The sequence below is a fragment of the Eptatretus burgeri genome, chromosome 4, assembly GCF_056783735.1.
Source record: "Eptatretus burgeri isolate ZD-2024b chromosome 4, Ebu_testis_v1, whole genome shotgun sequence".
Lineage (NCBI taxonomy): Eukaryota > Metazoa > Chordata > Myxini > Myxiniformes > Myxinidae > Eptatretus > Eptatretus burgeri.
In genome coordinates this window covers 19,493,266-19,514,231 of record NC_140964.1, presented here as the reverse complement: position 1 = coordinate 19,514,231, position 20,966 = coordinate 19,493,266, and the positions used below count along the sequence as shown (strand labels likewise).

Sequence of the window (20,966 nt, the reverse complement as noted above, 5' to 3'; positions counted from 1 at the left end):
TCTGGCAACAGAAAGTGAAAGTGAAGGAGTTGAATACACAAGCTCTGGGAGCAAATGCATAATTGAGATGTTCAGCCTTTTCTCTCGTGGAGTGGGCTGTGAATCCATTTGAGGGATGGAGGGGAAGCCTTGCACCAGAAACATACTTGAAGTACCAGCTGCACTTTGAGGAGACTGGTTAGAGAGTTCAACCTTAAGGTCTGCCAATTGATGATTTCTGGCTTGCTTGAGGATGTATGATTGAAGGTTGCCCTTGGTCATGTTCGTCTTCCATGATGAGACAACAGGCTGCTTTTATAGCCATTTCCTCATCACAATGAACCATGCGCCAGAGCCTGGAGGATGGACATAATAGCCGCAGATGGAACGGAATAAACATGTGCATGATATAGCTGGCCTTTGTGACAGCATTTCCAGATGGAGTCACTATTGGATACAGAGGAGATGGAGGACCGATCCTTTTGTTAGAAGGAAGATTGAAGACCCATCCAGTCTGAGCTAATAACCAAACTTTGTGTTGCTTTAGCAGCTCTCCAATATAAGCCAGATAGATTTGGGCTTTCCCAGAGCATGATCAGAGAAGCCAAAGAGTGTTGTGCAAAATGTTGGCCAGATTCAGCCAAATTCAAATGCGTTTATCATTGTTGGACAGATTAAATATGCGCTCATCAGTGAATAAGGCAGGTACACAACACCAAAGCTGCTTGTACTGGTGATCTTAGCAATATTGGAGTCAATACTGACCATCTTGACTTTAAACCAAATAAAAACAACCTGTTTGTCGATATCTGATCAGTGATCACCTGTGGTGACTCCCATTGGCTGTTCTAAAGTGGATTTTTTTTTTTTTTTTGTAAAGCCTGAAAGATGTCTTGATCATATCTGAGAGTGGTTGACATCAGACAACCTTGATGAGGGCCTCAAGTGTGCAAAGCTATAGTTTGATACCATTTCCAGAGCTTGGCATTCACAGAAGGGGATGCGCCATTTTAAAATTGGAAGATGTGCACAAAGATGTCGACTCAAATTCCGACATTTAAACAGCTCTGAACATTTGCACCTGAGCCAAGGATTGTCGTCAGCCACCCACAGACAATCTCAGATGTCCACGTTTGACAAATAGTAATACCCTACGATGTTATTGTTGGAGCGCATCCATTGTGAAGTGAAAATTTAAGGACATGTGCCTTTGGAAAGGTTTCAGCATCTGTGCAAAACACATGTGAATATCATGAGCATCAAAAGAAAGTCATTACATACGTACATCTGTTATTATTCCATTCATAATTCCTGGATGCTGCACAGTCAAAATTACCTGTAATCACAAATTTAATGCTTGCTTTAATTTTTTTTGAATCGTTAATTGCAACTATGACACAATGACTCGAAATAACAAGAACAACTAGAACAGCACTCGGTGGAGTGCATACCTCCGCCAGGCCGAACAGTTTGCGTGTTGTATCCCACTGATAGGCCGGATCTGAAGCAAAACCCAATCGGTTCATCCTTGTCACTGACCTAACTCGTCCACCAAGTTTTGTCCGAGTCCGTCCAAAACTTTTTGAAACATCATGCTACGTATCATTTTTGGCCGAACCTCTCAATGGTGAAGAATGACTTTTAAAAAAAGTTTTTTAAAAATTCTTGTCTGGATTTGAACCTTCACCAAAACCGGATGAATTTGTCCTCGTCACACACCCAACTTGTCCACCAAGTTTCAGCCAGATCTGTCGATAACTTTTTGAAATATCCTGCTCACAGACAGACAGACAGAAAGACAAACAAACAGGAGTGAAAACATAACCTGCATCCACCTTCGGTGGTGGAGGTAATAACAACAATCGAACAGTGTTCTCGAAGCGCATAAAGGTTGAATTACCCAACCAAAGCTTTCACCTCCGGCCACATTATAACAGGATAGTTTGGGTTCGTGTGCAAAATATGTTGCCACATAATTTTCTTTGTGCTTCAACGAAGAAAGAGACGCAAGCAAAGAAAAAGGTTAACTCGGACAACATCAACAGCTCTCTTAACCCGAAATGAAGCACATGTTCACCTTTCTTGCGTATCTTCATTTTTTTTACATGTATGTATATATATTTTTTGTTTTGTTATGTGGCTTCGCATTTTCATTTTCCACTTTTATGCACGACTTTCAAGATTCAAACCTTGAATTATTATTTTATAACAGGACCATGAAGAAACTGGTGTTGTTTGTCCTTGAGTGGTGCACTTTTATGCAATCTGCATGCGTTGCAGTCAATTCCCCAAGGGCGATGAACTATTGCTGTGTTTTTCCCTGGGTTGGTTAGGTCTGACCACAACGACACAAGGCTTAACAACGCAAGCACCGTCTGATCCTGCCATGCCTGTTGGCTCTGAGACGGTGACTCTAACACTGACAGAGGAGCTTTCAGGTTGCCTCGATCCAGTGACTCAGAATCTACAGGTGAGGTCATATATATTTGTATATATATATATGTGGATATATATATGTGGATATATATATATATATATATATATATATATATATATATAAACTTTTTCTTGCTTTTCTTTTACATGACATTATTGGCTGCATGGAAAATTGAAAGATGACATTGGCATTGCCAATGTGGCTGCTGCTATTAAATTATTTACAAAGCCATTTCGGCATGAACACCTCATTTAGTTTTTTCACAGTATTCCTCATTCATTAATCTTTTATGATGCAGCCTGTAGCTGCTGGTTTGCATCATTGTTGGGAGCATGGCTGTGTTGCTGATGCAATGCCCCTATGCTTTAGAGCTGAAATTTGGAATATAGGCAAGGTGCCGGTGATAGCTCATCTCCTCTTCCTGAACGACACCATGGGATCCCGAACATTCATCAACTAATGCAAGCACTCTCAGTTTAAAGCCTTCTGAGGGATGGCACACACGTTGATACTTCGCCCTGCCTGCGGGACACCAGGGTGACAGTGCATACCTTGTCCGAGATTTGAACCCAGGCTAGACTGCTCAGAGGCGAGTGTGCATACTTCCATGCCATTCTGCCAGCCCGATAGTACTCCAAAGTGTAGGAAGGAGCTTCTCATTAAATCAGATGCAGGGCAAGGATACCGATTTGGAATGGAAAGTGTTCATGCTTGGTGGTTTGAACATAGTATTGGGTTGTTTTTTTTTTTTTTTACCTCCTCTACCGAAGGTGGATGAAGGTTCACCACTCCCTGTTCGTTTGTCTGTCAGCAGGATATATCAAAACATTGTGGATGGATTCGGAATAAACTTGGACAGGTTGGATGTTTGACAACGATGAATCGATTAGATTTTGTTGAAGATCTGGACACGAGAATTTTTTGAAATCACAAATGATTCTTCACCATTGAGAGATGGAGCCAAAAATGATAAATAGGAGATATTTCAAAAAGTTGTTGATGGTTTATGACAAAACAAGGTGGATGAGTTCAGAAGGTGACAAGAAGAAGCTGATAAGATTTTGGTTCAGGTCCAGATCCAGATCCAACCTATTGGTGGGATACAAAAAGTAAACTGTTCAGCCTGACCGAGGTATGTGCTCTACCAAGTGCTGTTCGAGTTATATATTTTTTCACTTTGATGACAAAGTATCTGGTATTAGTACCATGGCTGCATATCATGCATGTTACTCTGTGGACTGGAAATCTCCCTAAATTGGGCCACGCTGTTCATAAGGGTCACGTTGAGACCCACTGATTCTTTTAAAATCAACATTCAGCCAACTGTCACATTTGCTTTTTCCTCTTGTTCACCCAAAAACATTTCACTCGATGGCTTTGCACCCAATCTGCATTCAAATAAATACATTGTCTTCTTGTATTGATGACTTTTATTTTGAGAAAGAAGCAACTCCGACCACTTTTCCCATTAATCCATTGCTCTCACAAAAATAACGCACACACAAGGAAGTGCTTTTCACATGAAACCAAGAACTGAAGAAGTGGAGTCGGTATCTTCAGATATCTTCGTGATTCATTAAAATCTTTCTTTATCACCATCATTGCCCTTTGGCAAATCGCTTGATAACCTACATGATAAACCTGTCCATCTTCTGGAAACTTCCACGAAGACGAGGAGCAGCTTCTCCATCTTGTATACACGTCACAATCCCATTAAAAAATATATATATATGCAATATTGAGGCTCGTGAAAGAGGTAAGTAATTATCATTCCCGAAAAATAATCCCATTTTCCAATCTCTTGTGAAGTATTTTCAGGAGATCATCCATGAAGTTGCGAGTAAAACCAGAACAGCACTCGGTGGAGAGCACACCTTTGCCAGGCTGAACAGTTTACGTTTTGTATCCCACTGATAGGCCGAATCTGCATCCGGACCTTAAACAAAATCGAATCTGCTTGTTCTGGTCACCCACCCAACGAATCCACCAAGTTTTGTCATCCGTCCACAACTTTTTTGAAATATCATTCCAGATATCTTTTTTGGCCCCATCTCTCAATGGTGAAGAATTACTTGGAAAATGAAGAATTTCTTTTGTCGAGATCTTCACTAAAATCGAATCAATTCGTTGTCGTCACACACACCAAACCTGCCCACCAAGTTTCGCCCAAATCCGTCCATAACTTTTTAAGATATCATGCTCACTCAGAGACAGGAACACACAAACGGGTGAGAATATAACCTCCGTCTTCCTGCGGTGGCGCAGGTAAAGATAATTTGAGATGGAAAGTGGTCACGCTTTAAAGTTGTCTGCACGCAAATCATGAAACTCGATTCATCCTTTCCTTTTATCTGGGTCAGGTCCACACAGTCATCTCGCCATGAGTTATTCATTCTTAAGTCTAACCGTATTAGCATGTGAAAGTTTGTCTCTGATGCTTGTGCACATTTGAAAGATGTAAAACAGATTCTATTTGAATGAATGTGATTGAGGTTTCTTTGTAGTCATCCATTCACTTGTGATTACTCATGTGACCATCATTTCTGGGGAAACTCTCCATGCATATGTTGCACAACTTCCTGAAAGGCTTATTTGCATCTGTTAGGGGCAGCAATTTGGGTCGATGCTAGCTGGACAAGACCAGGACAACAACCAGCATATCATGCTTGTTGACCATCAACCTGGCATCACAACAACAGATTACCAGGTATTTATTAAGGTGTATTGGAAACGGAGACACCGACTTAACTTGATGAGGAAATTGAGTTCCATTTGCTGACATATGATTTTGATGAAAATGAAAGTGACTTGTAACCATTCAACTCCAGTTGTTGTTTTTTGCATTTTAACCCAGCAACTTTTTTCCCATTTAGGCTTCAGCTCCAGTCCCAATTGACTTTGTGCACTACCTTCCCTGTCTTGTCTTCCCTTCTGCTTTTCTAATTTTTCTTCTTGGCTCCACAGCCAAACTTTCTAAATGTCATAATCAACATTTTCACATCAAAATTCAGGAAAATATTTAATTACCTCCGCCACTGAAGATGGACGGAGGTTATGTTTTCACCACCCCTATTTGTTTGTCTGTCTGTCTGTCTCCACTTCATGTCCCCCTTTCCTACATCCACCCTCACCCACCCTCTCCAATCTTCTCCCTCATATATATATAAATATATATATATATATATATATATATATATATATATATATATATATATATATATATATATATATATATATATATATATATATATACACACACATTGTTGTGGGGCCGGGTCTCGGTGGCGAGCATGACCGCCAGAGGGAGAAGTAGAGTCTGCTCCACCGAACACCCGGAATTTAGGTCGTACCTTTCAGATAAATCCGAAAGGTCACGGGTCCCTTATCGGACCGAAGATCGCCAATAGGTCGACCACGTGGGATGGGGTCAATTGCCAATTTCAATAGAGCTAAATACCCACGCAGTCTAACAACCGGGGAACCACACCCTCGGCCGACTCTGTCCGATCCGAGTCGCAGGTAACGGCTCGGATCCGGCGTAACCGAGCGGAGTTACCAGAGCCGCGCCGGACCAAATTAGCAATTTGCTGCTTCGCGATTTTCCAACATGCACCATGCGAAGCCAATGAAAGGAACACAAAAACGAGCCGGTACATTCAACAATAAGGGGGTGGGGGGTATTTATTTATAACAATAATCGGGGAGAGAACACACAGAGCAGAGTTATCCGAATATGAAAATGTAATGTACAAGGAACACAGGCACTTCACAGTTTCTACTTATCAGACGGGCCCACACCAGACACACACCCAAAGAAATGGACCCCGTCGGGCCTTTATTGAAGGCTTCCAGCTCGAGGAAAGGTGAGCTGGAGACCAGAGCTGGCTTGGACCTTCCGCCTCGTGCGGTCTTTGAGGTTCTGGCTCGGCGAGACTCGAACCCGCAACAACGATGCCACTCCAAGTGGCAGGGACGGAGGGTGAAGGACGGACGCCAACCAGCACGAGGGCGGACAAGGCAGCGAGCGCCAGCAGGCAAGGCGAGGCGATCCGAGACGATCCGGCAGGCAAACCCCAACTGCCCCCAGTCGGATTGCGCCAATCAATTATTCACTACCCGTCCAGGGGTAGGGGACTCCCTCTCGTAAGAAAGTGAATGCGATCGCATGTCATCTTAAGTTATCACACTCGACTGTGTCGACGATTTTGAAAGCCAAAGAAAGGATTCGTGAAGCTGTGAAAGGTTCTGCACCCATGTGATCGACAATTATAACAACGCAACGGACTGGGCCCATCCACAAAATGGAGAAATTGCAAATATTAAACCAATGTATGTTTTTGCAAATATGAAACCAATTGTACTGTATTAATGCAGTGTTTGACTTGAACAAAGAAAATGTAAATAAAATATGACTTACAGATGATTATTATATCATTATACAGTATGATATACATACGGTAATTTTTGCATAGGCCTTTCCTCTATAAATAAAGGTTGGCCGACTTACGACCAAATCGACTTATGACTGGTCGGTCGGAACCGATCGCCGTCGTAAGTCGACGACTTACTGTGTGTGTGTGTGTGTGTGTGTGTGTGTGTGTGTGTGTGTGTGTGTGTGTGTGTGTGTGTGTGTGTGTGTGTGTGTGTGTGTGTGTGTGTGTGTGTGTGTGTGTGTGTGTGTGTGTATGTATATGTATATGTATATGTATATATATGTATATATATATATGTATATGTATATGTATATGTATATATATATATATATATATATATATATATGTATGTATGTATATATATGTGTATATATATGTGTATATATATATATAGAATACGAACTGGGCTGTGGTGGGATTAAAAACCCACCCGTGACTGGTTTCTGGCGTTGTTCCAGAAAGTCACGACTGGATTGTCCATTCGGTGGGTGAAGCGACCGCGATTGGTTATATGTGGTCGTTCGCACGCCGGCGGGCGGAAATCTACAACTATATGTATGTATATATATATATATATATATATATATAATATGTATATATGTATATATTTGTATATGAATATCTATATGTATGTATGTATGTATATGTATATGTATGTATATATATTTGTACACATGTTTATATGTGTATTTCTATGAAACTTTGCATGCATACTAAGAAAACTCCAAGGAAGTGCAAGAGTGAAAATTGGGTGTTTGGGTCAATTAAAACACTCCTTTTGGAGATTAACGGCGACCACACTCTCTGGGGTCTTGAGGCATATCCTGGGTTACCGAACTGGAGTCTAAAGCCGCCATGTTTTTTTTGGCCTGCTCAACCATGCCTCGATTTGGAACAGACCACAATGATTTCTTAACGATAAAGTTTTTTGGGTTTTTTTTCCACTTTCCTCACTCATATTATCAAATGCCTGTTTACAGCTGCAAATTGCTGTGCACATTGCAATGCTTATAAACGCCCGGAGACGCCAGCGTTCGTGCTTTATTTCATTTCTGCACATGCGGTAACCTCAAGAATTTCTTAAATTAAACTGATTTACGAAATTTAAGCTCCAAATTCGAACGTAGCAGCAGTTCCGACTCCTAAAAAAGTGTTCATTTGTCCAATTCGGACATATTTGACCTTTTGTGTGTCTCCGGGAGGTGTATTTTTAATATGAGGGTTCAGTGATTGCTAATCGCATGCCAAGTGAGCCGTTTCTTCTCAGCCGTTTCGCTAGAGTGCTGAAGCCACTTGGCGAGCGCTGTGCAATATTCGCACTGTCATTGAAAACTATATCGATCGACTCTTCAATCGCGATCCCAATGTAATCCCGGACCTTACCAGTTGGGGAAATAGACCCCGGTTACAGACTGGTTTTGTCAGATGCCGAGCGTTTTCTGCCACTCTGTAACGATTTTGGTTTTATCTACCAATCGAACGGATCGTTCCTCGACGCGACACAAATTAATCCATAGCGGCAACTTCATACGAATCAACCAGATTTATTGGGGAACATCGGGGAACACGACACAAGCAAAGCATTCACGACAATGTTATTAACAATCTATAACCCGTTCTTAACTAGGGAACTACGGATTACGGGTTTCGAGGGGGTCCCTACCAAGATATACCTTAAACAACATGCAAACAAGACAGACAGACAGCATGCAGACAAGACAGAGTACTTTATGATGTTTCATGGACGAGAGGAAAGTGTCAAAAGCACGAATGTCCACGGATTCGAGCCCCAAGCTCGAACACGCCACGTTGCAAAATGGAGGCGTCGTACTCTTGCTCCCGGCAGCGCCCGCGCACGCAGCCTCGGCGCGTTCAAACCCTGCGAGGTCGACTGCACCAGACCGTCAGATCGACAATGGGCTTCAGCTAATTTCTCTCAAGGCCCAGTATACAAGTCCAGGCCTGGCCTGTTCACCAGACAAGGCCAAATCGGGGTGCCGGGCTCCGGCAGGCTGCGTCCATGGGATTCCAATACATCGGCGAGCCGTGAGGTGAGTTGGGACAGTCAGGCTCCGTCGTTAGACGCAGGTTGAACCTGTCGATCACCTCCTCAGGAAGCCGACTCCAGACTCACACAGCAGCCAGGTCCTCTCAGTTCTTTTCCACCTTTTCCTTTCCTTCTCGCCTCGAAACCGACTGCAGTTTTTGTACTCCTCCCAAAACTGAACTACTCCAAGAGATCTTCGTTCGTTGCCCACCAGCTCCCCCCCTTTTCGAAGCCGACAAACTCCTCCCCTTAGTTTTACTTCCTCTTTTTGGCCACTCCCTCTCAGCCGACTGGGCGGGGCCTCGTCCGGAGAGAGGAAGGAAGAAGAAGAAGCCGTCGGCACACCACCACCGCACGAACAATAAACAGCCTCTTACAGCTCCCGACACACATGTAACGTCCATTTTACCGAACAGCCTGGCTGAACATGCATTTAATAGGGGATCTGAGCTAATCCTATATTTCGTAGCATACAAAGGGCCATTTCCGCAACAAATATATATTTCAAAAGTTCGGTGAGCTTATGCTTTATCATTCCCATTGCTCCAACTATCAGCAGCACAATGTCAGCACACTTCAGCTTCGGGTTCTTTTGTCTTCATTTCTCAGATCCAGGTGCTTGGTTATTTTTCGAACTTCTGTGATACTTCGGCCAAAGTCACTGGTTACTGAAACCTCGATTTGCAATGCTGTCCTTTCTTTTTTAGGTCATCTCTACCGAGATGACCTTATATAGCCGGACCAAATGTCGGTACGTCCGTCCGTCCATCAACAATTTTTCTTTCCGATCTTGATGAAACTTAGTATGTGGGTAGAGGTCGATGAGTGTTGCACAACAACATAACTTTTGTCGGGGTTCAAGGTCAGGGTCAAGGTCACGAGGTCACGTAAGTTATAAAAATCGCCATTTTCAAAACCTATCTCGTCTGCCATTCTACAAGATATTCGGCAACTGTTTATTGATTATGACAGTGAAAAATATTATCTTGTATCTCACTGGACAGATTTTAGAATTTCCGTCCCGTTTGGCCGCCACATAACCTGGAAGATGGTCAAAAACACCCCCGGTACAAAGAAAACCTTTTACTTCCGATCTTGATGAAATTTGGTATGTGGGTCGAGGTCGATGAGTGATACCCAACGACATATTTTTTTTCCCGGATTCGAGGTCAGGGTCAAGGTCACGAGGTCACGAAAGTTGTGAAAGTCGCCATTTTCAAAACCTATAGAGTCTGTCATTTTACGAGATATCTGGCAACGGTTCATCGATTATGATTGTAAAAAAAACATTTTCGAGATGACCGTCACCCCCACACGGGGGTAATTTTTATTATATTTTATTTCTATGTCTGGTAGATATCAATATGGCGATGCATTTTTACGTGTGCGTGTTGTCATTTTGTGTGAAAATGGCCCATTTTTGAAAAAGCTGATTTGCAATCCAGGTGATCCAAAAGTTGATGTACGAGCTTTATGAGCACATTATATACTGTATAGATTGAGAGGAAATTTTTACAATCATATCCACATGATCAGTTGATCATTTTCTTGCTTCAAAATTAGTCTTTTGATTAAAAAAAAACTTTTTTATTCCCATACTGATGCCAATATCAACTGGGCCTGCATGGAGTACTTTCCTGTCAATCGTCAATTGAAACAAAATCTTGATTTATTTTTTTTTTAATTCAAACTTGTTTATTTACATTCAATTTTAAATATTTAATTATCCACTCTTTCTTCATTATTTTTCAATCCTTTTCTTCATGCCCCAATGACATGGAATGCTTACCTCCTCTGGAAATTATAATTCAATTGGTTGGAAGAATCTTCCAAAATGGAAGATTGAATTTGTTGTTGATCAGTTTGTACATTTCATGTTGCCATCTGAGGACTTGCCTCATGATTCTGAACTCGTGGTCAAATCTCATGCACTGTATTATACTTCTTACGATCATATCGTTAATTTAGTTTTGTGTACTATTTAAATGCTGTAAGGTAGAGAATGTGGCCTTTGGCTAATCTGTTTCCAGGATTGCAGAGTCGTTGGAGTGATGGGAGATGAAGAGGACGGAGAGAGTCAAGGATCGTCCAGTGGTATTGAAGGACTGTCCTGCTCGGAGCCTGGGGAAATTCCCAATAGAGACAGTGTCCATATCTGCCGTCTCTGCAGAAAGGCCTTCAAGAGACGAGCACATCTCACGGTAGGTTGTATGCTGTGTCTTATCCTGTAACGGTGGATTATCTCAAAAGTCAAAAGGGGAGGGTGAGAAGGAGTGGTTTGTCCCCTGCCACTGCATTTGCTTGGTGTGTGTGTGAGTGTGTGTGAGTGTGTGTGCGTGCGTGCGTGCGCGATCGTATTCAATGTCGGGTTTGGAGAGGGCAGTCACTTCAGACATCAGCCATTGTTCAGGGTCTGCAATATCGTGAGAAGTTCTTTGATTCTTCCCCGGTGACTCAATAGCTCAGTGGTATAATGTGATGCATTGGGTTTTAGTCAAGGGTCATATGGAAAGTTTTTCACACAAGCTCTGTTGGAAATATTTTCCCATGTAATATTTTTAAGGGGGTTTTTTTTTGGAATACAAAGTCAAGGCTTGTGGAAGAGCGAGAACACAGAATGGACCAGGACACACCAGAACAAGAAGAACAGTGGGCGTGAAGGACAAAATAGAGGGAGATTTATACAAATATGATGTGGGATGGAATGAGGGGTGGGAGAGGACTCATGGGGTGTCCCACATGGATACGGAAGCAAACTCTCAGGAAGGAAAAACTGGAAATTTGGAAGGAGGCGTGCTTGGGGAAGGGGGAAGTGGGGTCGGGGGATTAACGGTTGTAGGTGGATTAAAGATCTTATCTTGAAGAGCTGGAGAGAAGAGTGAGATTGAAGAGAATGTGGAAGTTGGTTCCACAGGTGGGAAAAATAGAGGAACAAATGAGTGGAGGTGAGCAGTGATTCTGGATTTTGCGAGTTTCACCAGAAGGGGGTTCCTTGTGAAGTGCATGCACTCTGCAAAAACCTGGTGAAGAGGCGGGGGGGGGGGGGACAAAGCATAGAAAGAGCTGAGGGTGCAAGACCAGAAAGAAGGCGGTAGAAGAAAGAGAGATCACCGACCTGTCTGCGATGGGAAAGTGATCGGCACATCAATTCTGCTTCATCACGGAAAATTCCAAGAATCTTGAAGGCCTTGGTTTCCACGGTGTCAAGCTGAGCAGGAATGCCAGCTTGAAGGGGAGAGCACTATTCCATCAACTTGTGGATGAAGGTCTTGTAAGTGGATTGGAGTTCAGTTGTGCCAAGGTGGGAATTTTGCACGATGGAGGATTTCCATTGGGCCACTGGTTTTGGAGGCCAACTTTGAAATGCAATTCCCCCAAGTAAGATCATGGCTGATAGTGAGACCCTGGAGTTTTAGTGACTGAATTTCCTCAAGGGGATTGTAAAGACAGTGGATGCGAGCGTTTGTCAGACAGTCCTTTTGGGGAGAGAGGGAGTGAGAGTGTTTGATTTGTCAGGATTGAAAAGCCTATTCCAAGTGTTTGACCAGCTTGTAATTTTGACAATGCTTTCAGGGAGGATGAGGCTGTTGCTTTTCTGAAGGAGGAGGGATGTCATGGCAGAGGGTGGAGTCATCAAGTAACAGAGAAAGGGGATTCTCCAGAGTCAGAGAGATCATTGATGAATATAAGGAATATGACTGGGCCCCGAACACTGTGTTGAAGTACTCCTGCCTTGAAAGGATGAGTCGATGAAAGGATTATGTTGAGAGCCACACATTTACTACAAGGGTAGAGGAAGTCAGTAAACCATGTGTGGAGTAGACCATGGATACCATAGGCAGAACATTTGGAGAGTAAGGCAGGATGCCAGACTGTATCGAAGTTTGAGATGTGTCCAGAGAGACAGCCTTTATCTCATGTCTGACCTTGATTGCCTCCATCCATTATTGGGAGAGGAGAAGCAGCATGTCCACGGTAGAATGACCTGTTCTGAATCTGAATTGGTGATCAGAGATGAGGCCAATGAAGAAAAGAAAGGATTTCATATCAACTGTGATGATGGATTCCTTGATCTTTCTGATAATTGAAAGTAAGCCAGTAGGTTTACAGTTAAGGGGGATCAGTTTCTGCACCTTTTTTATGTATGTAAGGCAGTGATGTTGGCTGACTTACAAGGAGATGTAAGATGACTTGGAGCAAATGATAGGGGATAAAGAGCTGAGAGAGGAAGTGCAAGAGCAACAGAGCATGTTTTCGGGACACGTGCACTGATTCCATCTGGTCCAGTTTGTAGAACCAGATTTGAGGGTTGCCAGAAGCTTCTCCACATTCTCAGGTGCAAAAGACAGTTGGGTAGGGTGGGTGACAATTGCAATCACCACATATGAGGAATAGTGAATTTGGATGAGTGATTATAAGTTGCTCCATTTAGTTTTTGAGAGAGGGAGAGGTTTGGAACACAAGATTTGAAAGCAAACACATAATTGAGGCATTCCCTCCTTCTCACAAACTGAGTCTGCTGTGGTGCCATTTGAAGAGGGGGAAGGGATAAAGGGGGCATGCACCAGAGAGACTGAACAAGGTGCTCTCAGGTTTTCGAGGAGAGAGACAAGTTTGAACATTCATTCTTGAGGTTGAACAGGTGTTGTTTTTTTGGCTCTCTTGAGAGTGGACTCGCTTGTTCCGGGCTTTGTGGAATAATCAGAGGTTGCAGTTGGTTCGGTTTGCTTTCCAGGAGAAGGCAAATTGTGTTGGAGCAACTGCTTCACCACAGGATTTGAGTGTACCATGGGTGAGAAGAAGGGTAGGATAACTGAAGACAAGATGAGATGGATCTGTGCAAAAATGAAAAGTTTCTGTGGAAGAATGCCCATGCTGAGTTAATATCAGTGGCAGTAGATATTGGAGACCAGTCCTGAATGAGATTGCTCCTTCCAGTCCCTGCCAAATCTGCCTGAGTGAGTTGCCATATGGTGCTGAGATTGCTCGGAGAATAGCCAGAGAGATGTTTGTAGTGTCCGAGGTGCAGCGGGACACGAGAGTGAGAGTGAAGTAGTAACTCTGCTTTTTGCCCTCTCGGATGCACACCACTAAAAGCCTCTAGCGGGCAAGTAACGATATATGGAACCTAACCACGTGACTACTATCATAAGCACTCCACGCCCATGCAGCACACTCCTCCCCTTCTAAAATGACAATTATAAAATGACAATCATAAAATGACAAAATGACGCCAATCAAAATCCCCCAAGATCCGCCCCGGGCGGAGGGTGCCACCAGACAGCCCAGGCCCAGACACCTCCAGGCTCGGTCGAGGTGACACCCTCGCCGGACTCGCCCCATCCGCAACATCAAGCGCCCCCCGGCCGACAAGCTTGCTCGTCTCCCTCGGGCAGGACTGAATCGGGTAAACACCCCGAGTCCGCTAGCCCCGTGTGTGCCGGCACATCTGGCCTTGGCGATACAACGTCTGGCCCCGGCGACATCAGAAGCGGGGGCTCCATGTCACTCGGTACGGGGTGGGGGTGGGGGGTGACGCGGAACAGCGATAATGCATTTGTTCCACGCGCTGCTGTCCCACATCAAAACCGCGCACCAGCTTCGGGCACGACACCGCCCCAGCCACCGACCTTTCAGGTTGCAGCAAATCCAGCCCAGACCGCAACGCATGTCCATACAGATGAATGGCAGGAGTGTCACCGGTGTCTGGATGGAGAGCATTTCCATATGGCAATAAAAATACAACAATCACTGTCTGCGCAGATGCAAACTTCCCTTTACGCGAAACGCGTTTCAACATTTTAACAAAAGATTTCACCTGCCATTCGTCGCAGGATGATACGGTGCAGACTGCAGATGTCGAATACCGTTCCGATGCACAAAATCATTAAACACATCTGCGAGGAACTGTGGACCGTTATCAGAGACTAGAATCTCGGGTATTCCTTTATTTGCATAGATCATCCACAGCTCCTCCACCGCAATGCCCGCCGATGTACACTGCACGACCAAAACCTCTGGGCACTCAGAGAACGCATCAATCACAATCAAAAACATTTTGCCCTGAACAGGGCCAGCAAAATCCACATGGACTCTCTGCCAGGCCCTGTCTGGGATCGGCCATAGTAGCCCCGACACTCGACGCACATTATCGGCACCCGCCTGACAAGTGGCGCAATGCTTAATCATTCGTTCAATGTCTGTATCCAACCCCAGCCACCACAATAGGCTGTGAGCAAGACCCTTGGTCTTCACGACGCCAAGGTGACTGACATGCAGCCGTTGGGCCAATGACAGCTCTGATGCGCGCGACGCGAATGGCTGAAAAGCCGGTGTTGAAGGTAGATCGCTCCAATTCCCCATAGAAATCACCTGAACGACATGGGCGAGTACTGGATCATGAGCCGATTCCACCGCGACCTGTTTGGCCATGACCGGCCCGCTCTGGACCAGGCTCAGTGCAAACACATCAATCCGGTCGGCTGATTCAGACGAAGCTGGACCCTCCGCGCAAGGCAAGCGCAATAGACCTTCACAGTTAGCATGCTTCCTGGTGCATCAGAACTGGATATCGTAGCTGTTGGCAACAAGGAACGGACACCACCGCTGTATTCGCGCGGCCGCTGCCACCGGCCCCCCGCGCTCGGGTTTCAAGGGAGGCACCACCCCCTCCTTCATAAAAAGCTTTGCCTGCATGCCCTTAAGGTTTCCAAGCTCGTTGCAAAACAAATCCTGATGCTTCTGAAGTACCTTTTCCACCCGATCCTCAAATCGGCTCGGCATGGTTCGTACAAGGTGAACAGTTGTCCAGTCCAGTCGGATGCGGGTCAGCCAGCCCCGGCCAAGGAGAGACAGACCCTCCCCCTACAACACAAACAACGTGAGCATGGCGTCCTGGCCTTGGAAGCTCACAGACACGTCGGCCATCCCAACTGGCGTTATCTTCTCACTGGTGCACGTGTACAGCGTGAGGTTTGACCTGATGAGCTTCAGGCCGTTGAGCCTACGCGCGGTCTGCTCGCCTATGATCGACACAGCCGCTCCAGTATCAATCTGAAATATGATTGGCGTCCCGTTCGCCTCGATTTCCACCATCATCGGTCATGTCGCCGCAGGACCAATTGAAAACAGGCTCATCATCGGCTGCAGGTCCTGCCCCGGGTCACCGGGGTCGCTTCGCCCAGGCTGCAGGTCGCGCTCCCGGTCACGCTCCCGGTCGCTGGGATCGTCCCGCACCCTGCTATCCATGACCTTAACGGTGGCCAACGCCACTCGACACACACGCTTGAGATGTCCCACCTTGTGACAATGTAAACACACGGTGTTTTTATGCGGGCACACACGCCACAGGTGTTGACCTCCACACCCCCAACATCCCTGTGTGTTCACCTCACTGCCCGCGCGGCCGCATTGTGACGTCTGGCCCCGGTCCGCACCGAAGGTCACGCGTGCGGCCTGGGGCACCTGGGACATCGCGTGGACCCCCGGGCCATCTGGCATGCTTTGGCCAGTGATGGCCTGAACATTACCGAGAGTCTGCTCGACAGCTGTAGCAGTTTCGACTGCCGAGTTGAATGTAATGTCTTCACCCCTCAGCCGTAGAATCGCCGAAACCATTTTTGCATCTTGTAATCCGGAAATAAATCGATCTTTGAGTCTAGCTGGACGCTCCTCCACCGCGAACTTGCAGGCCACGGACGAATGCTTGACTCGTGCCACAAAATCCGCGACGCGCTCTCCCGGACCTTTCGCGAAGTGATCGAACTGGTATCTCGCTCGTTGTAATGACTTTTCCGGCACCATGTGTGCTTTCATCCTCTGCACAATGTCCTGAAACGATAGCGTGTCCCCTCTGGGCTTGTCCGGCGCCACCAAATCACTCAGTAGTCGACAATTTTCCGTCGACAGCGAGGCGAGCAAGATCGACTTTTGCTTGCTCCCATCGACCACGTCATTCGCGTGGAAATAGCACTCCAATTGTTCTGAAAACAATTCGAAGTCGTCCCCGACGAAAAAAGGCACCTTTCCGTGCGCCGCAACTCGGTTATCAACCATCCTCGTCGCCAACTGCAGTGTCCGAGGTGCAGCGGGACACAAGAGTGAGAGTGAAGTAGTAACTCTGCTTTTTGCCCTCTCGGATGCACACTACTAAAAGCCTCTAGTGGGCGAGTAACGATATATGGAACCCAACCACGTGGCTCCTATCATGAGCACTCCACGCCCATACAGCACTCCACTCCCATACAGCACAATGTTGACTTTCAAAAGCACATGATCAGATGAACCAATTAGAGCAGAGGAAGAGCAGGATACATTTGCAGGGAAATATGTCATCACCAAGTCTGGAAGGGAGGATTTGCCATTGGGAGAAATATAGGTCAGAAAATTTACAGATTGAGTCAGTCCCATGGAGTCACATCAGTCCTTTGCTGAAGTGAGAGAGGTACCGCCACCCAGCCAATTTGCATGATGACAGTTGAAATCACCACATCTTAGGAAGAGAGAGTTTGAATGAGTGGTTAAAAGTTGATCCATGTTAACAGACAGACAGACAGACAGACAGACAGACAGACAGACAGACAGACAGAGATGTAAATGAAGGCTTCACTTTGGAGGATGGTACAACACACAGACAAACAAAAGGTGGGAATGGAGGGGAAGTCGGAACTAAAAGTACTCCTGGGAGGAAGGTGTGTGTGTGTGTGTGTGTGTGTGTGTGTGTGTGTGTGTGTGTGTGTGTGTGTGTGTGTGTGTGTGTGTGTGTGTGTGTGTGTGTGTGTGTGTGTTTTTACACCGCACGTACAAGATTAGTACACCAATCGTGAGAAATTGAGTTGTTGATGTAAAATCCAACTCTACCGCAAGGGTGACGTGTGGGCCTATCAAACCATCACGTCCAACCCAGTGTCCAGAACACAAGTTCAGGCCTGGCCCAGACTACCGCACGGGCCTCGAGGCTGCAAATGCACTCAAGGACTGGGAGGATTGGGGCCTGCGGATCGATTTCCCTGGCCAATTTCCACCAGGTCCAAAGGTGCAGAAGCTGCCCCACAACCTACCCTGCAACAGTTCCTAGCACAATCCACCAGCCCTTTACAGGATCTGCACCCATCATTGGGATGTTGTCCATAGCCCGACAGGTCATCATTCGATATGTGAGATTGTCTAGCGTCCCCAGGAAGCGAGGAACTGAACTGCCGTCGGACTTGTGGGTCGGAAGCATGATCAAATAGGAGTGGAGAAAATCCATCAGCAGAATCTGACTCCACCATGACCCGCTGCCGCCAGCCAGGGCCAGCACAAGCAAGCCAAATTGGCATCCCAATGGGAGTGGTAGGTAAGCAAAGCCCAGACCCACCTGGTTTGACAGCCAGCGATGCGCCCCATCCTTCAGTGGGGCCAGGCCACCACGGGGAATGACCTTAAATCCACCAGCTGACGAGGAGCATACGGGAGTAAACCGTGGGATCTGGCTCATGAGGTCAGCCTGGGGTGAACTGCCCGGAGCACTTCGACGATCATCGCAGCGCAATCAGGGTGCCGGGTCGTGAAGTCCCAAGCCACAGGCCAAAACACAACCCACCAAGGGGGGGGGGGTCTTTGCTCTGCTAAATGGAGTCGAGTGCTGACCAACACCTTGAGGTGGAATGCACGGGCCCAACAGCTGAAGGACATCGCACACAAGCACACTTCTTTGCCCTGCAAGACCATCGAGGGCAACTCTTTCTCTCGCATTTCCGACCAGTACAGTTTGATTGTAAATTTGGGTTGTCGTACTCTGCAGGGGACCCCTGGAACGCTTGCCTGTGTCTCCCAGCTCACTGAGAAAACCTCTTTGAGGAAGATCCCACAGTGCATTGATCATTGGTGCTTGCCTGCTGAGAAGCAGCTGCCCAAAAGGGTGGCCGCCTCCATGTGGTCTTGCTCCACTGCAACCAGTCGTCCCCTCATATTCGGAACGGCTGAGCGGCTCATGAACTGTGGTCATCTCGGGGTCCAAGAGCTCGTCTCACAGTTGTTCTTGCGGACTGTGTGACCACCAGAGGTGTATGATGTTGAGGATGGGCCAAGTGAGTGGGAGGCCCATTCAGACCCCATGCTTGCTCATGGCCTCTGCCCCATCATGCCGCTTTATCATTTGTGGCCCAGGCCCAAGAACCCCAACCCATGTCATGGAGGTTTTGGGATGTGGGGGGGGGGGGAGGCCGGGACGCTTTTGGGCGTAGGCCGGGAGTTTCGGGTACCGGGCGGAGGCCGGGAGTTTCGGGTACGGGGCGGAGGCCGGGAGTTTCGGGTACGGGGCGGAGGCCGGGAGTTTCGGGTACGGGGCGGAGGCCGGGAGTTTCGGGTACGGGGCGGAGGCCGGGAGTTCCGGGTACGGGGCGGAGGCCGGGAGTTTCGGGTCCGGGGTGGAGGCTGGGAGTTTCGGGTCCGGGGTGGAGGCTGGGAGTTTCGGGTCCGGGGTGGAGGCTGGGAGTTTTGGGTCCGGGGTGGAGGCTGGGAGTTTTGGGTACGGGGTGGAGGCCGGGAGTTTCGGGGATGGGGCGGAGGCCGGGAGTTTCGGGTACGGGGCGGAGGCCGGGAGTTTCGGGTACGGGGCGGATGCCGGGAGTTTCGGGTACGGGGCGGAGGCCGGGAGTTTCGGGTACGGGGCGGAGGCCGGGAGTTTCGGGATGTGGTGATAGTGAAGGGGGAACCGAATGCAACACAAAAAGGAATTCGACAATAAAGCAGAACCAGGTACCAATTTAAAATGGAAATTTGGATGAAAACACAAACACAACACAGGGACGAAAATATTGCAGAAAATCACGATGGATCCGGTTCGGAAAACTTCGCTTTTATTGAGGTGGAAGGAGCAGTTGCAGATACCACATGTATGTGGAGCAACAGTAATAATCAAGGGTTTCCCTGTTTGGCCTAACATCTATTTTCCATGCTGATACTGTGCCAAAAAAAATGGCTGTTGATCATTGCCATCTCCATTGCAACGGAAAATGGAACTTTATATTGAAGGAAAACGGTTGTATTTGATGTCCATCACACAGAATTGTTCCACAACTTACAACATATCACCAGGTTCTCCAGTCTGTGTGTTTATTTGTTTATTTTTTTGTACACTGTCGTGGCTCGTATGAGAGCTGACACGTATAATGTGCAACAAGGTGAGCAGGAGACAAGAGGGGTGGGAGAGGGAAGGAATAAACAGTGTGGAACAGAGATACGAGGAGATCTATGGAAGGGAGAGGGGTGGGGTGGGGTACATGGGGTAAACAAGATCGACACTGCAGGGACTTTCAGGAAGGAAAACAGGGAATTTGAAGGTGGGTTTGGGGTGGATTAGCAGGGGTAGAAAAGATTATGATTTGGAATCGGGGAAGATAAGAGATGGTGGTTAACAGCTGTTTTGAAGATCTGGAGGGAAGAGTGGGATTGAAGAGAGTGTGGAAGTTGATATCCACTTCTTCACCACAGTGCAGTTGCATTTCACCACAGAGCTGGAGCACACCACCACCACAATCACCATGACTGTAGAGAACTATTCTGCTCCCACTCCCATGACGAGAGACCCATACGATCACCATAACAAAGTAGAAACACAATACCAACCACATTGCACCATCAGTGTGGAAAAACTTGTGTGGCAATTGATGCCTCTGAGACAGCAATACTGAGATGAATCTCACTTTGTCACAGGAGCATGCACTGACCCATAAGCTGACCATTCAGGCATCGAGGCCGAAACCACGTTTGTACAAGTGTGAGAGCTGTGGAAAATCTTTCTGCAAGCCAAGTCAGCTGAAACGCCACATCCGCATCCATACGGGTTGGTATCTTTTCCTTTTCGCTGGCATAATCTATTTTTGGCCCTGAACAGCTTTCATGTCAGTCTGACTAATTTTCATTTGGTTTGATAGTTGTGTCGAGAATTTGCTTGAATCCTGTCCATACCCACTTTATTTTATTCGGGTTAAGGATAACTGACTTCTTTGAGGCCTCGACTGTTCAATGAAGTTCCATTCTATAAGAATGGGGCAGACCCTATTTAAGAATAAAAATAGGGTTCTGC

The 20,966-nt window shown here is 46.5% G+C and overlaps 1 protein-coding gene across 6 annotated transcripts in view; it reads left to right on the top strand.

The window, feature by feature from the left end:
* The window catches only part of ZNF236 (zinc finger protein 236), a 229,328-nt gene that overhangs the window by 195,299 nt on the left and 13,063 nt on the right, over positions 1 to 20,966 (top strand). For all 6 annotated transcript variants that reach the window (XM_085877114.1, XM_085877115.1, XM_085877113.1 and 3 more), the window contains 4 exons: positions 2,313 to 2,449; positions 5,022 to 5,123; positions 10,927 to 11,097; positions 20,594 to 20,723. In XM_085877114.1, coding sequence (XP_085733240.1) covers positions 2,313 to 2,449; positions 5,022 to 5,123; positions 10,927 to 11,097; positions 20,594 to 20,723 — 540 coding nt within the window. The remainder of the gene's footprint in view (positions 1 to 2,312; positions 2,450 to 5,021; positions 5,124 to 10,926; positions 11,098 to 20,593; positions 20,724 to 20,966) is intronic.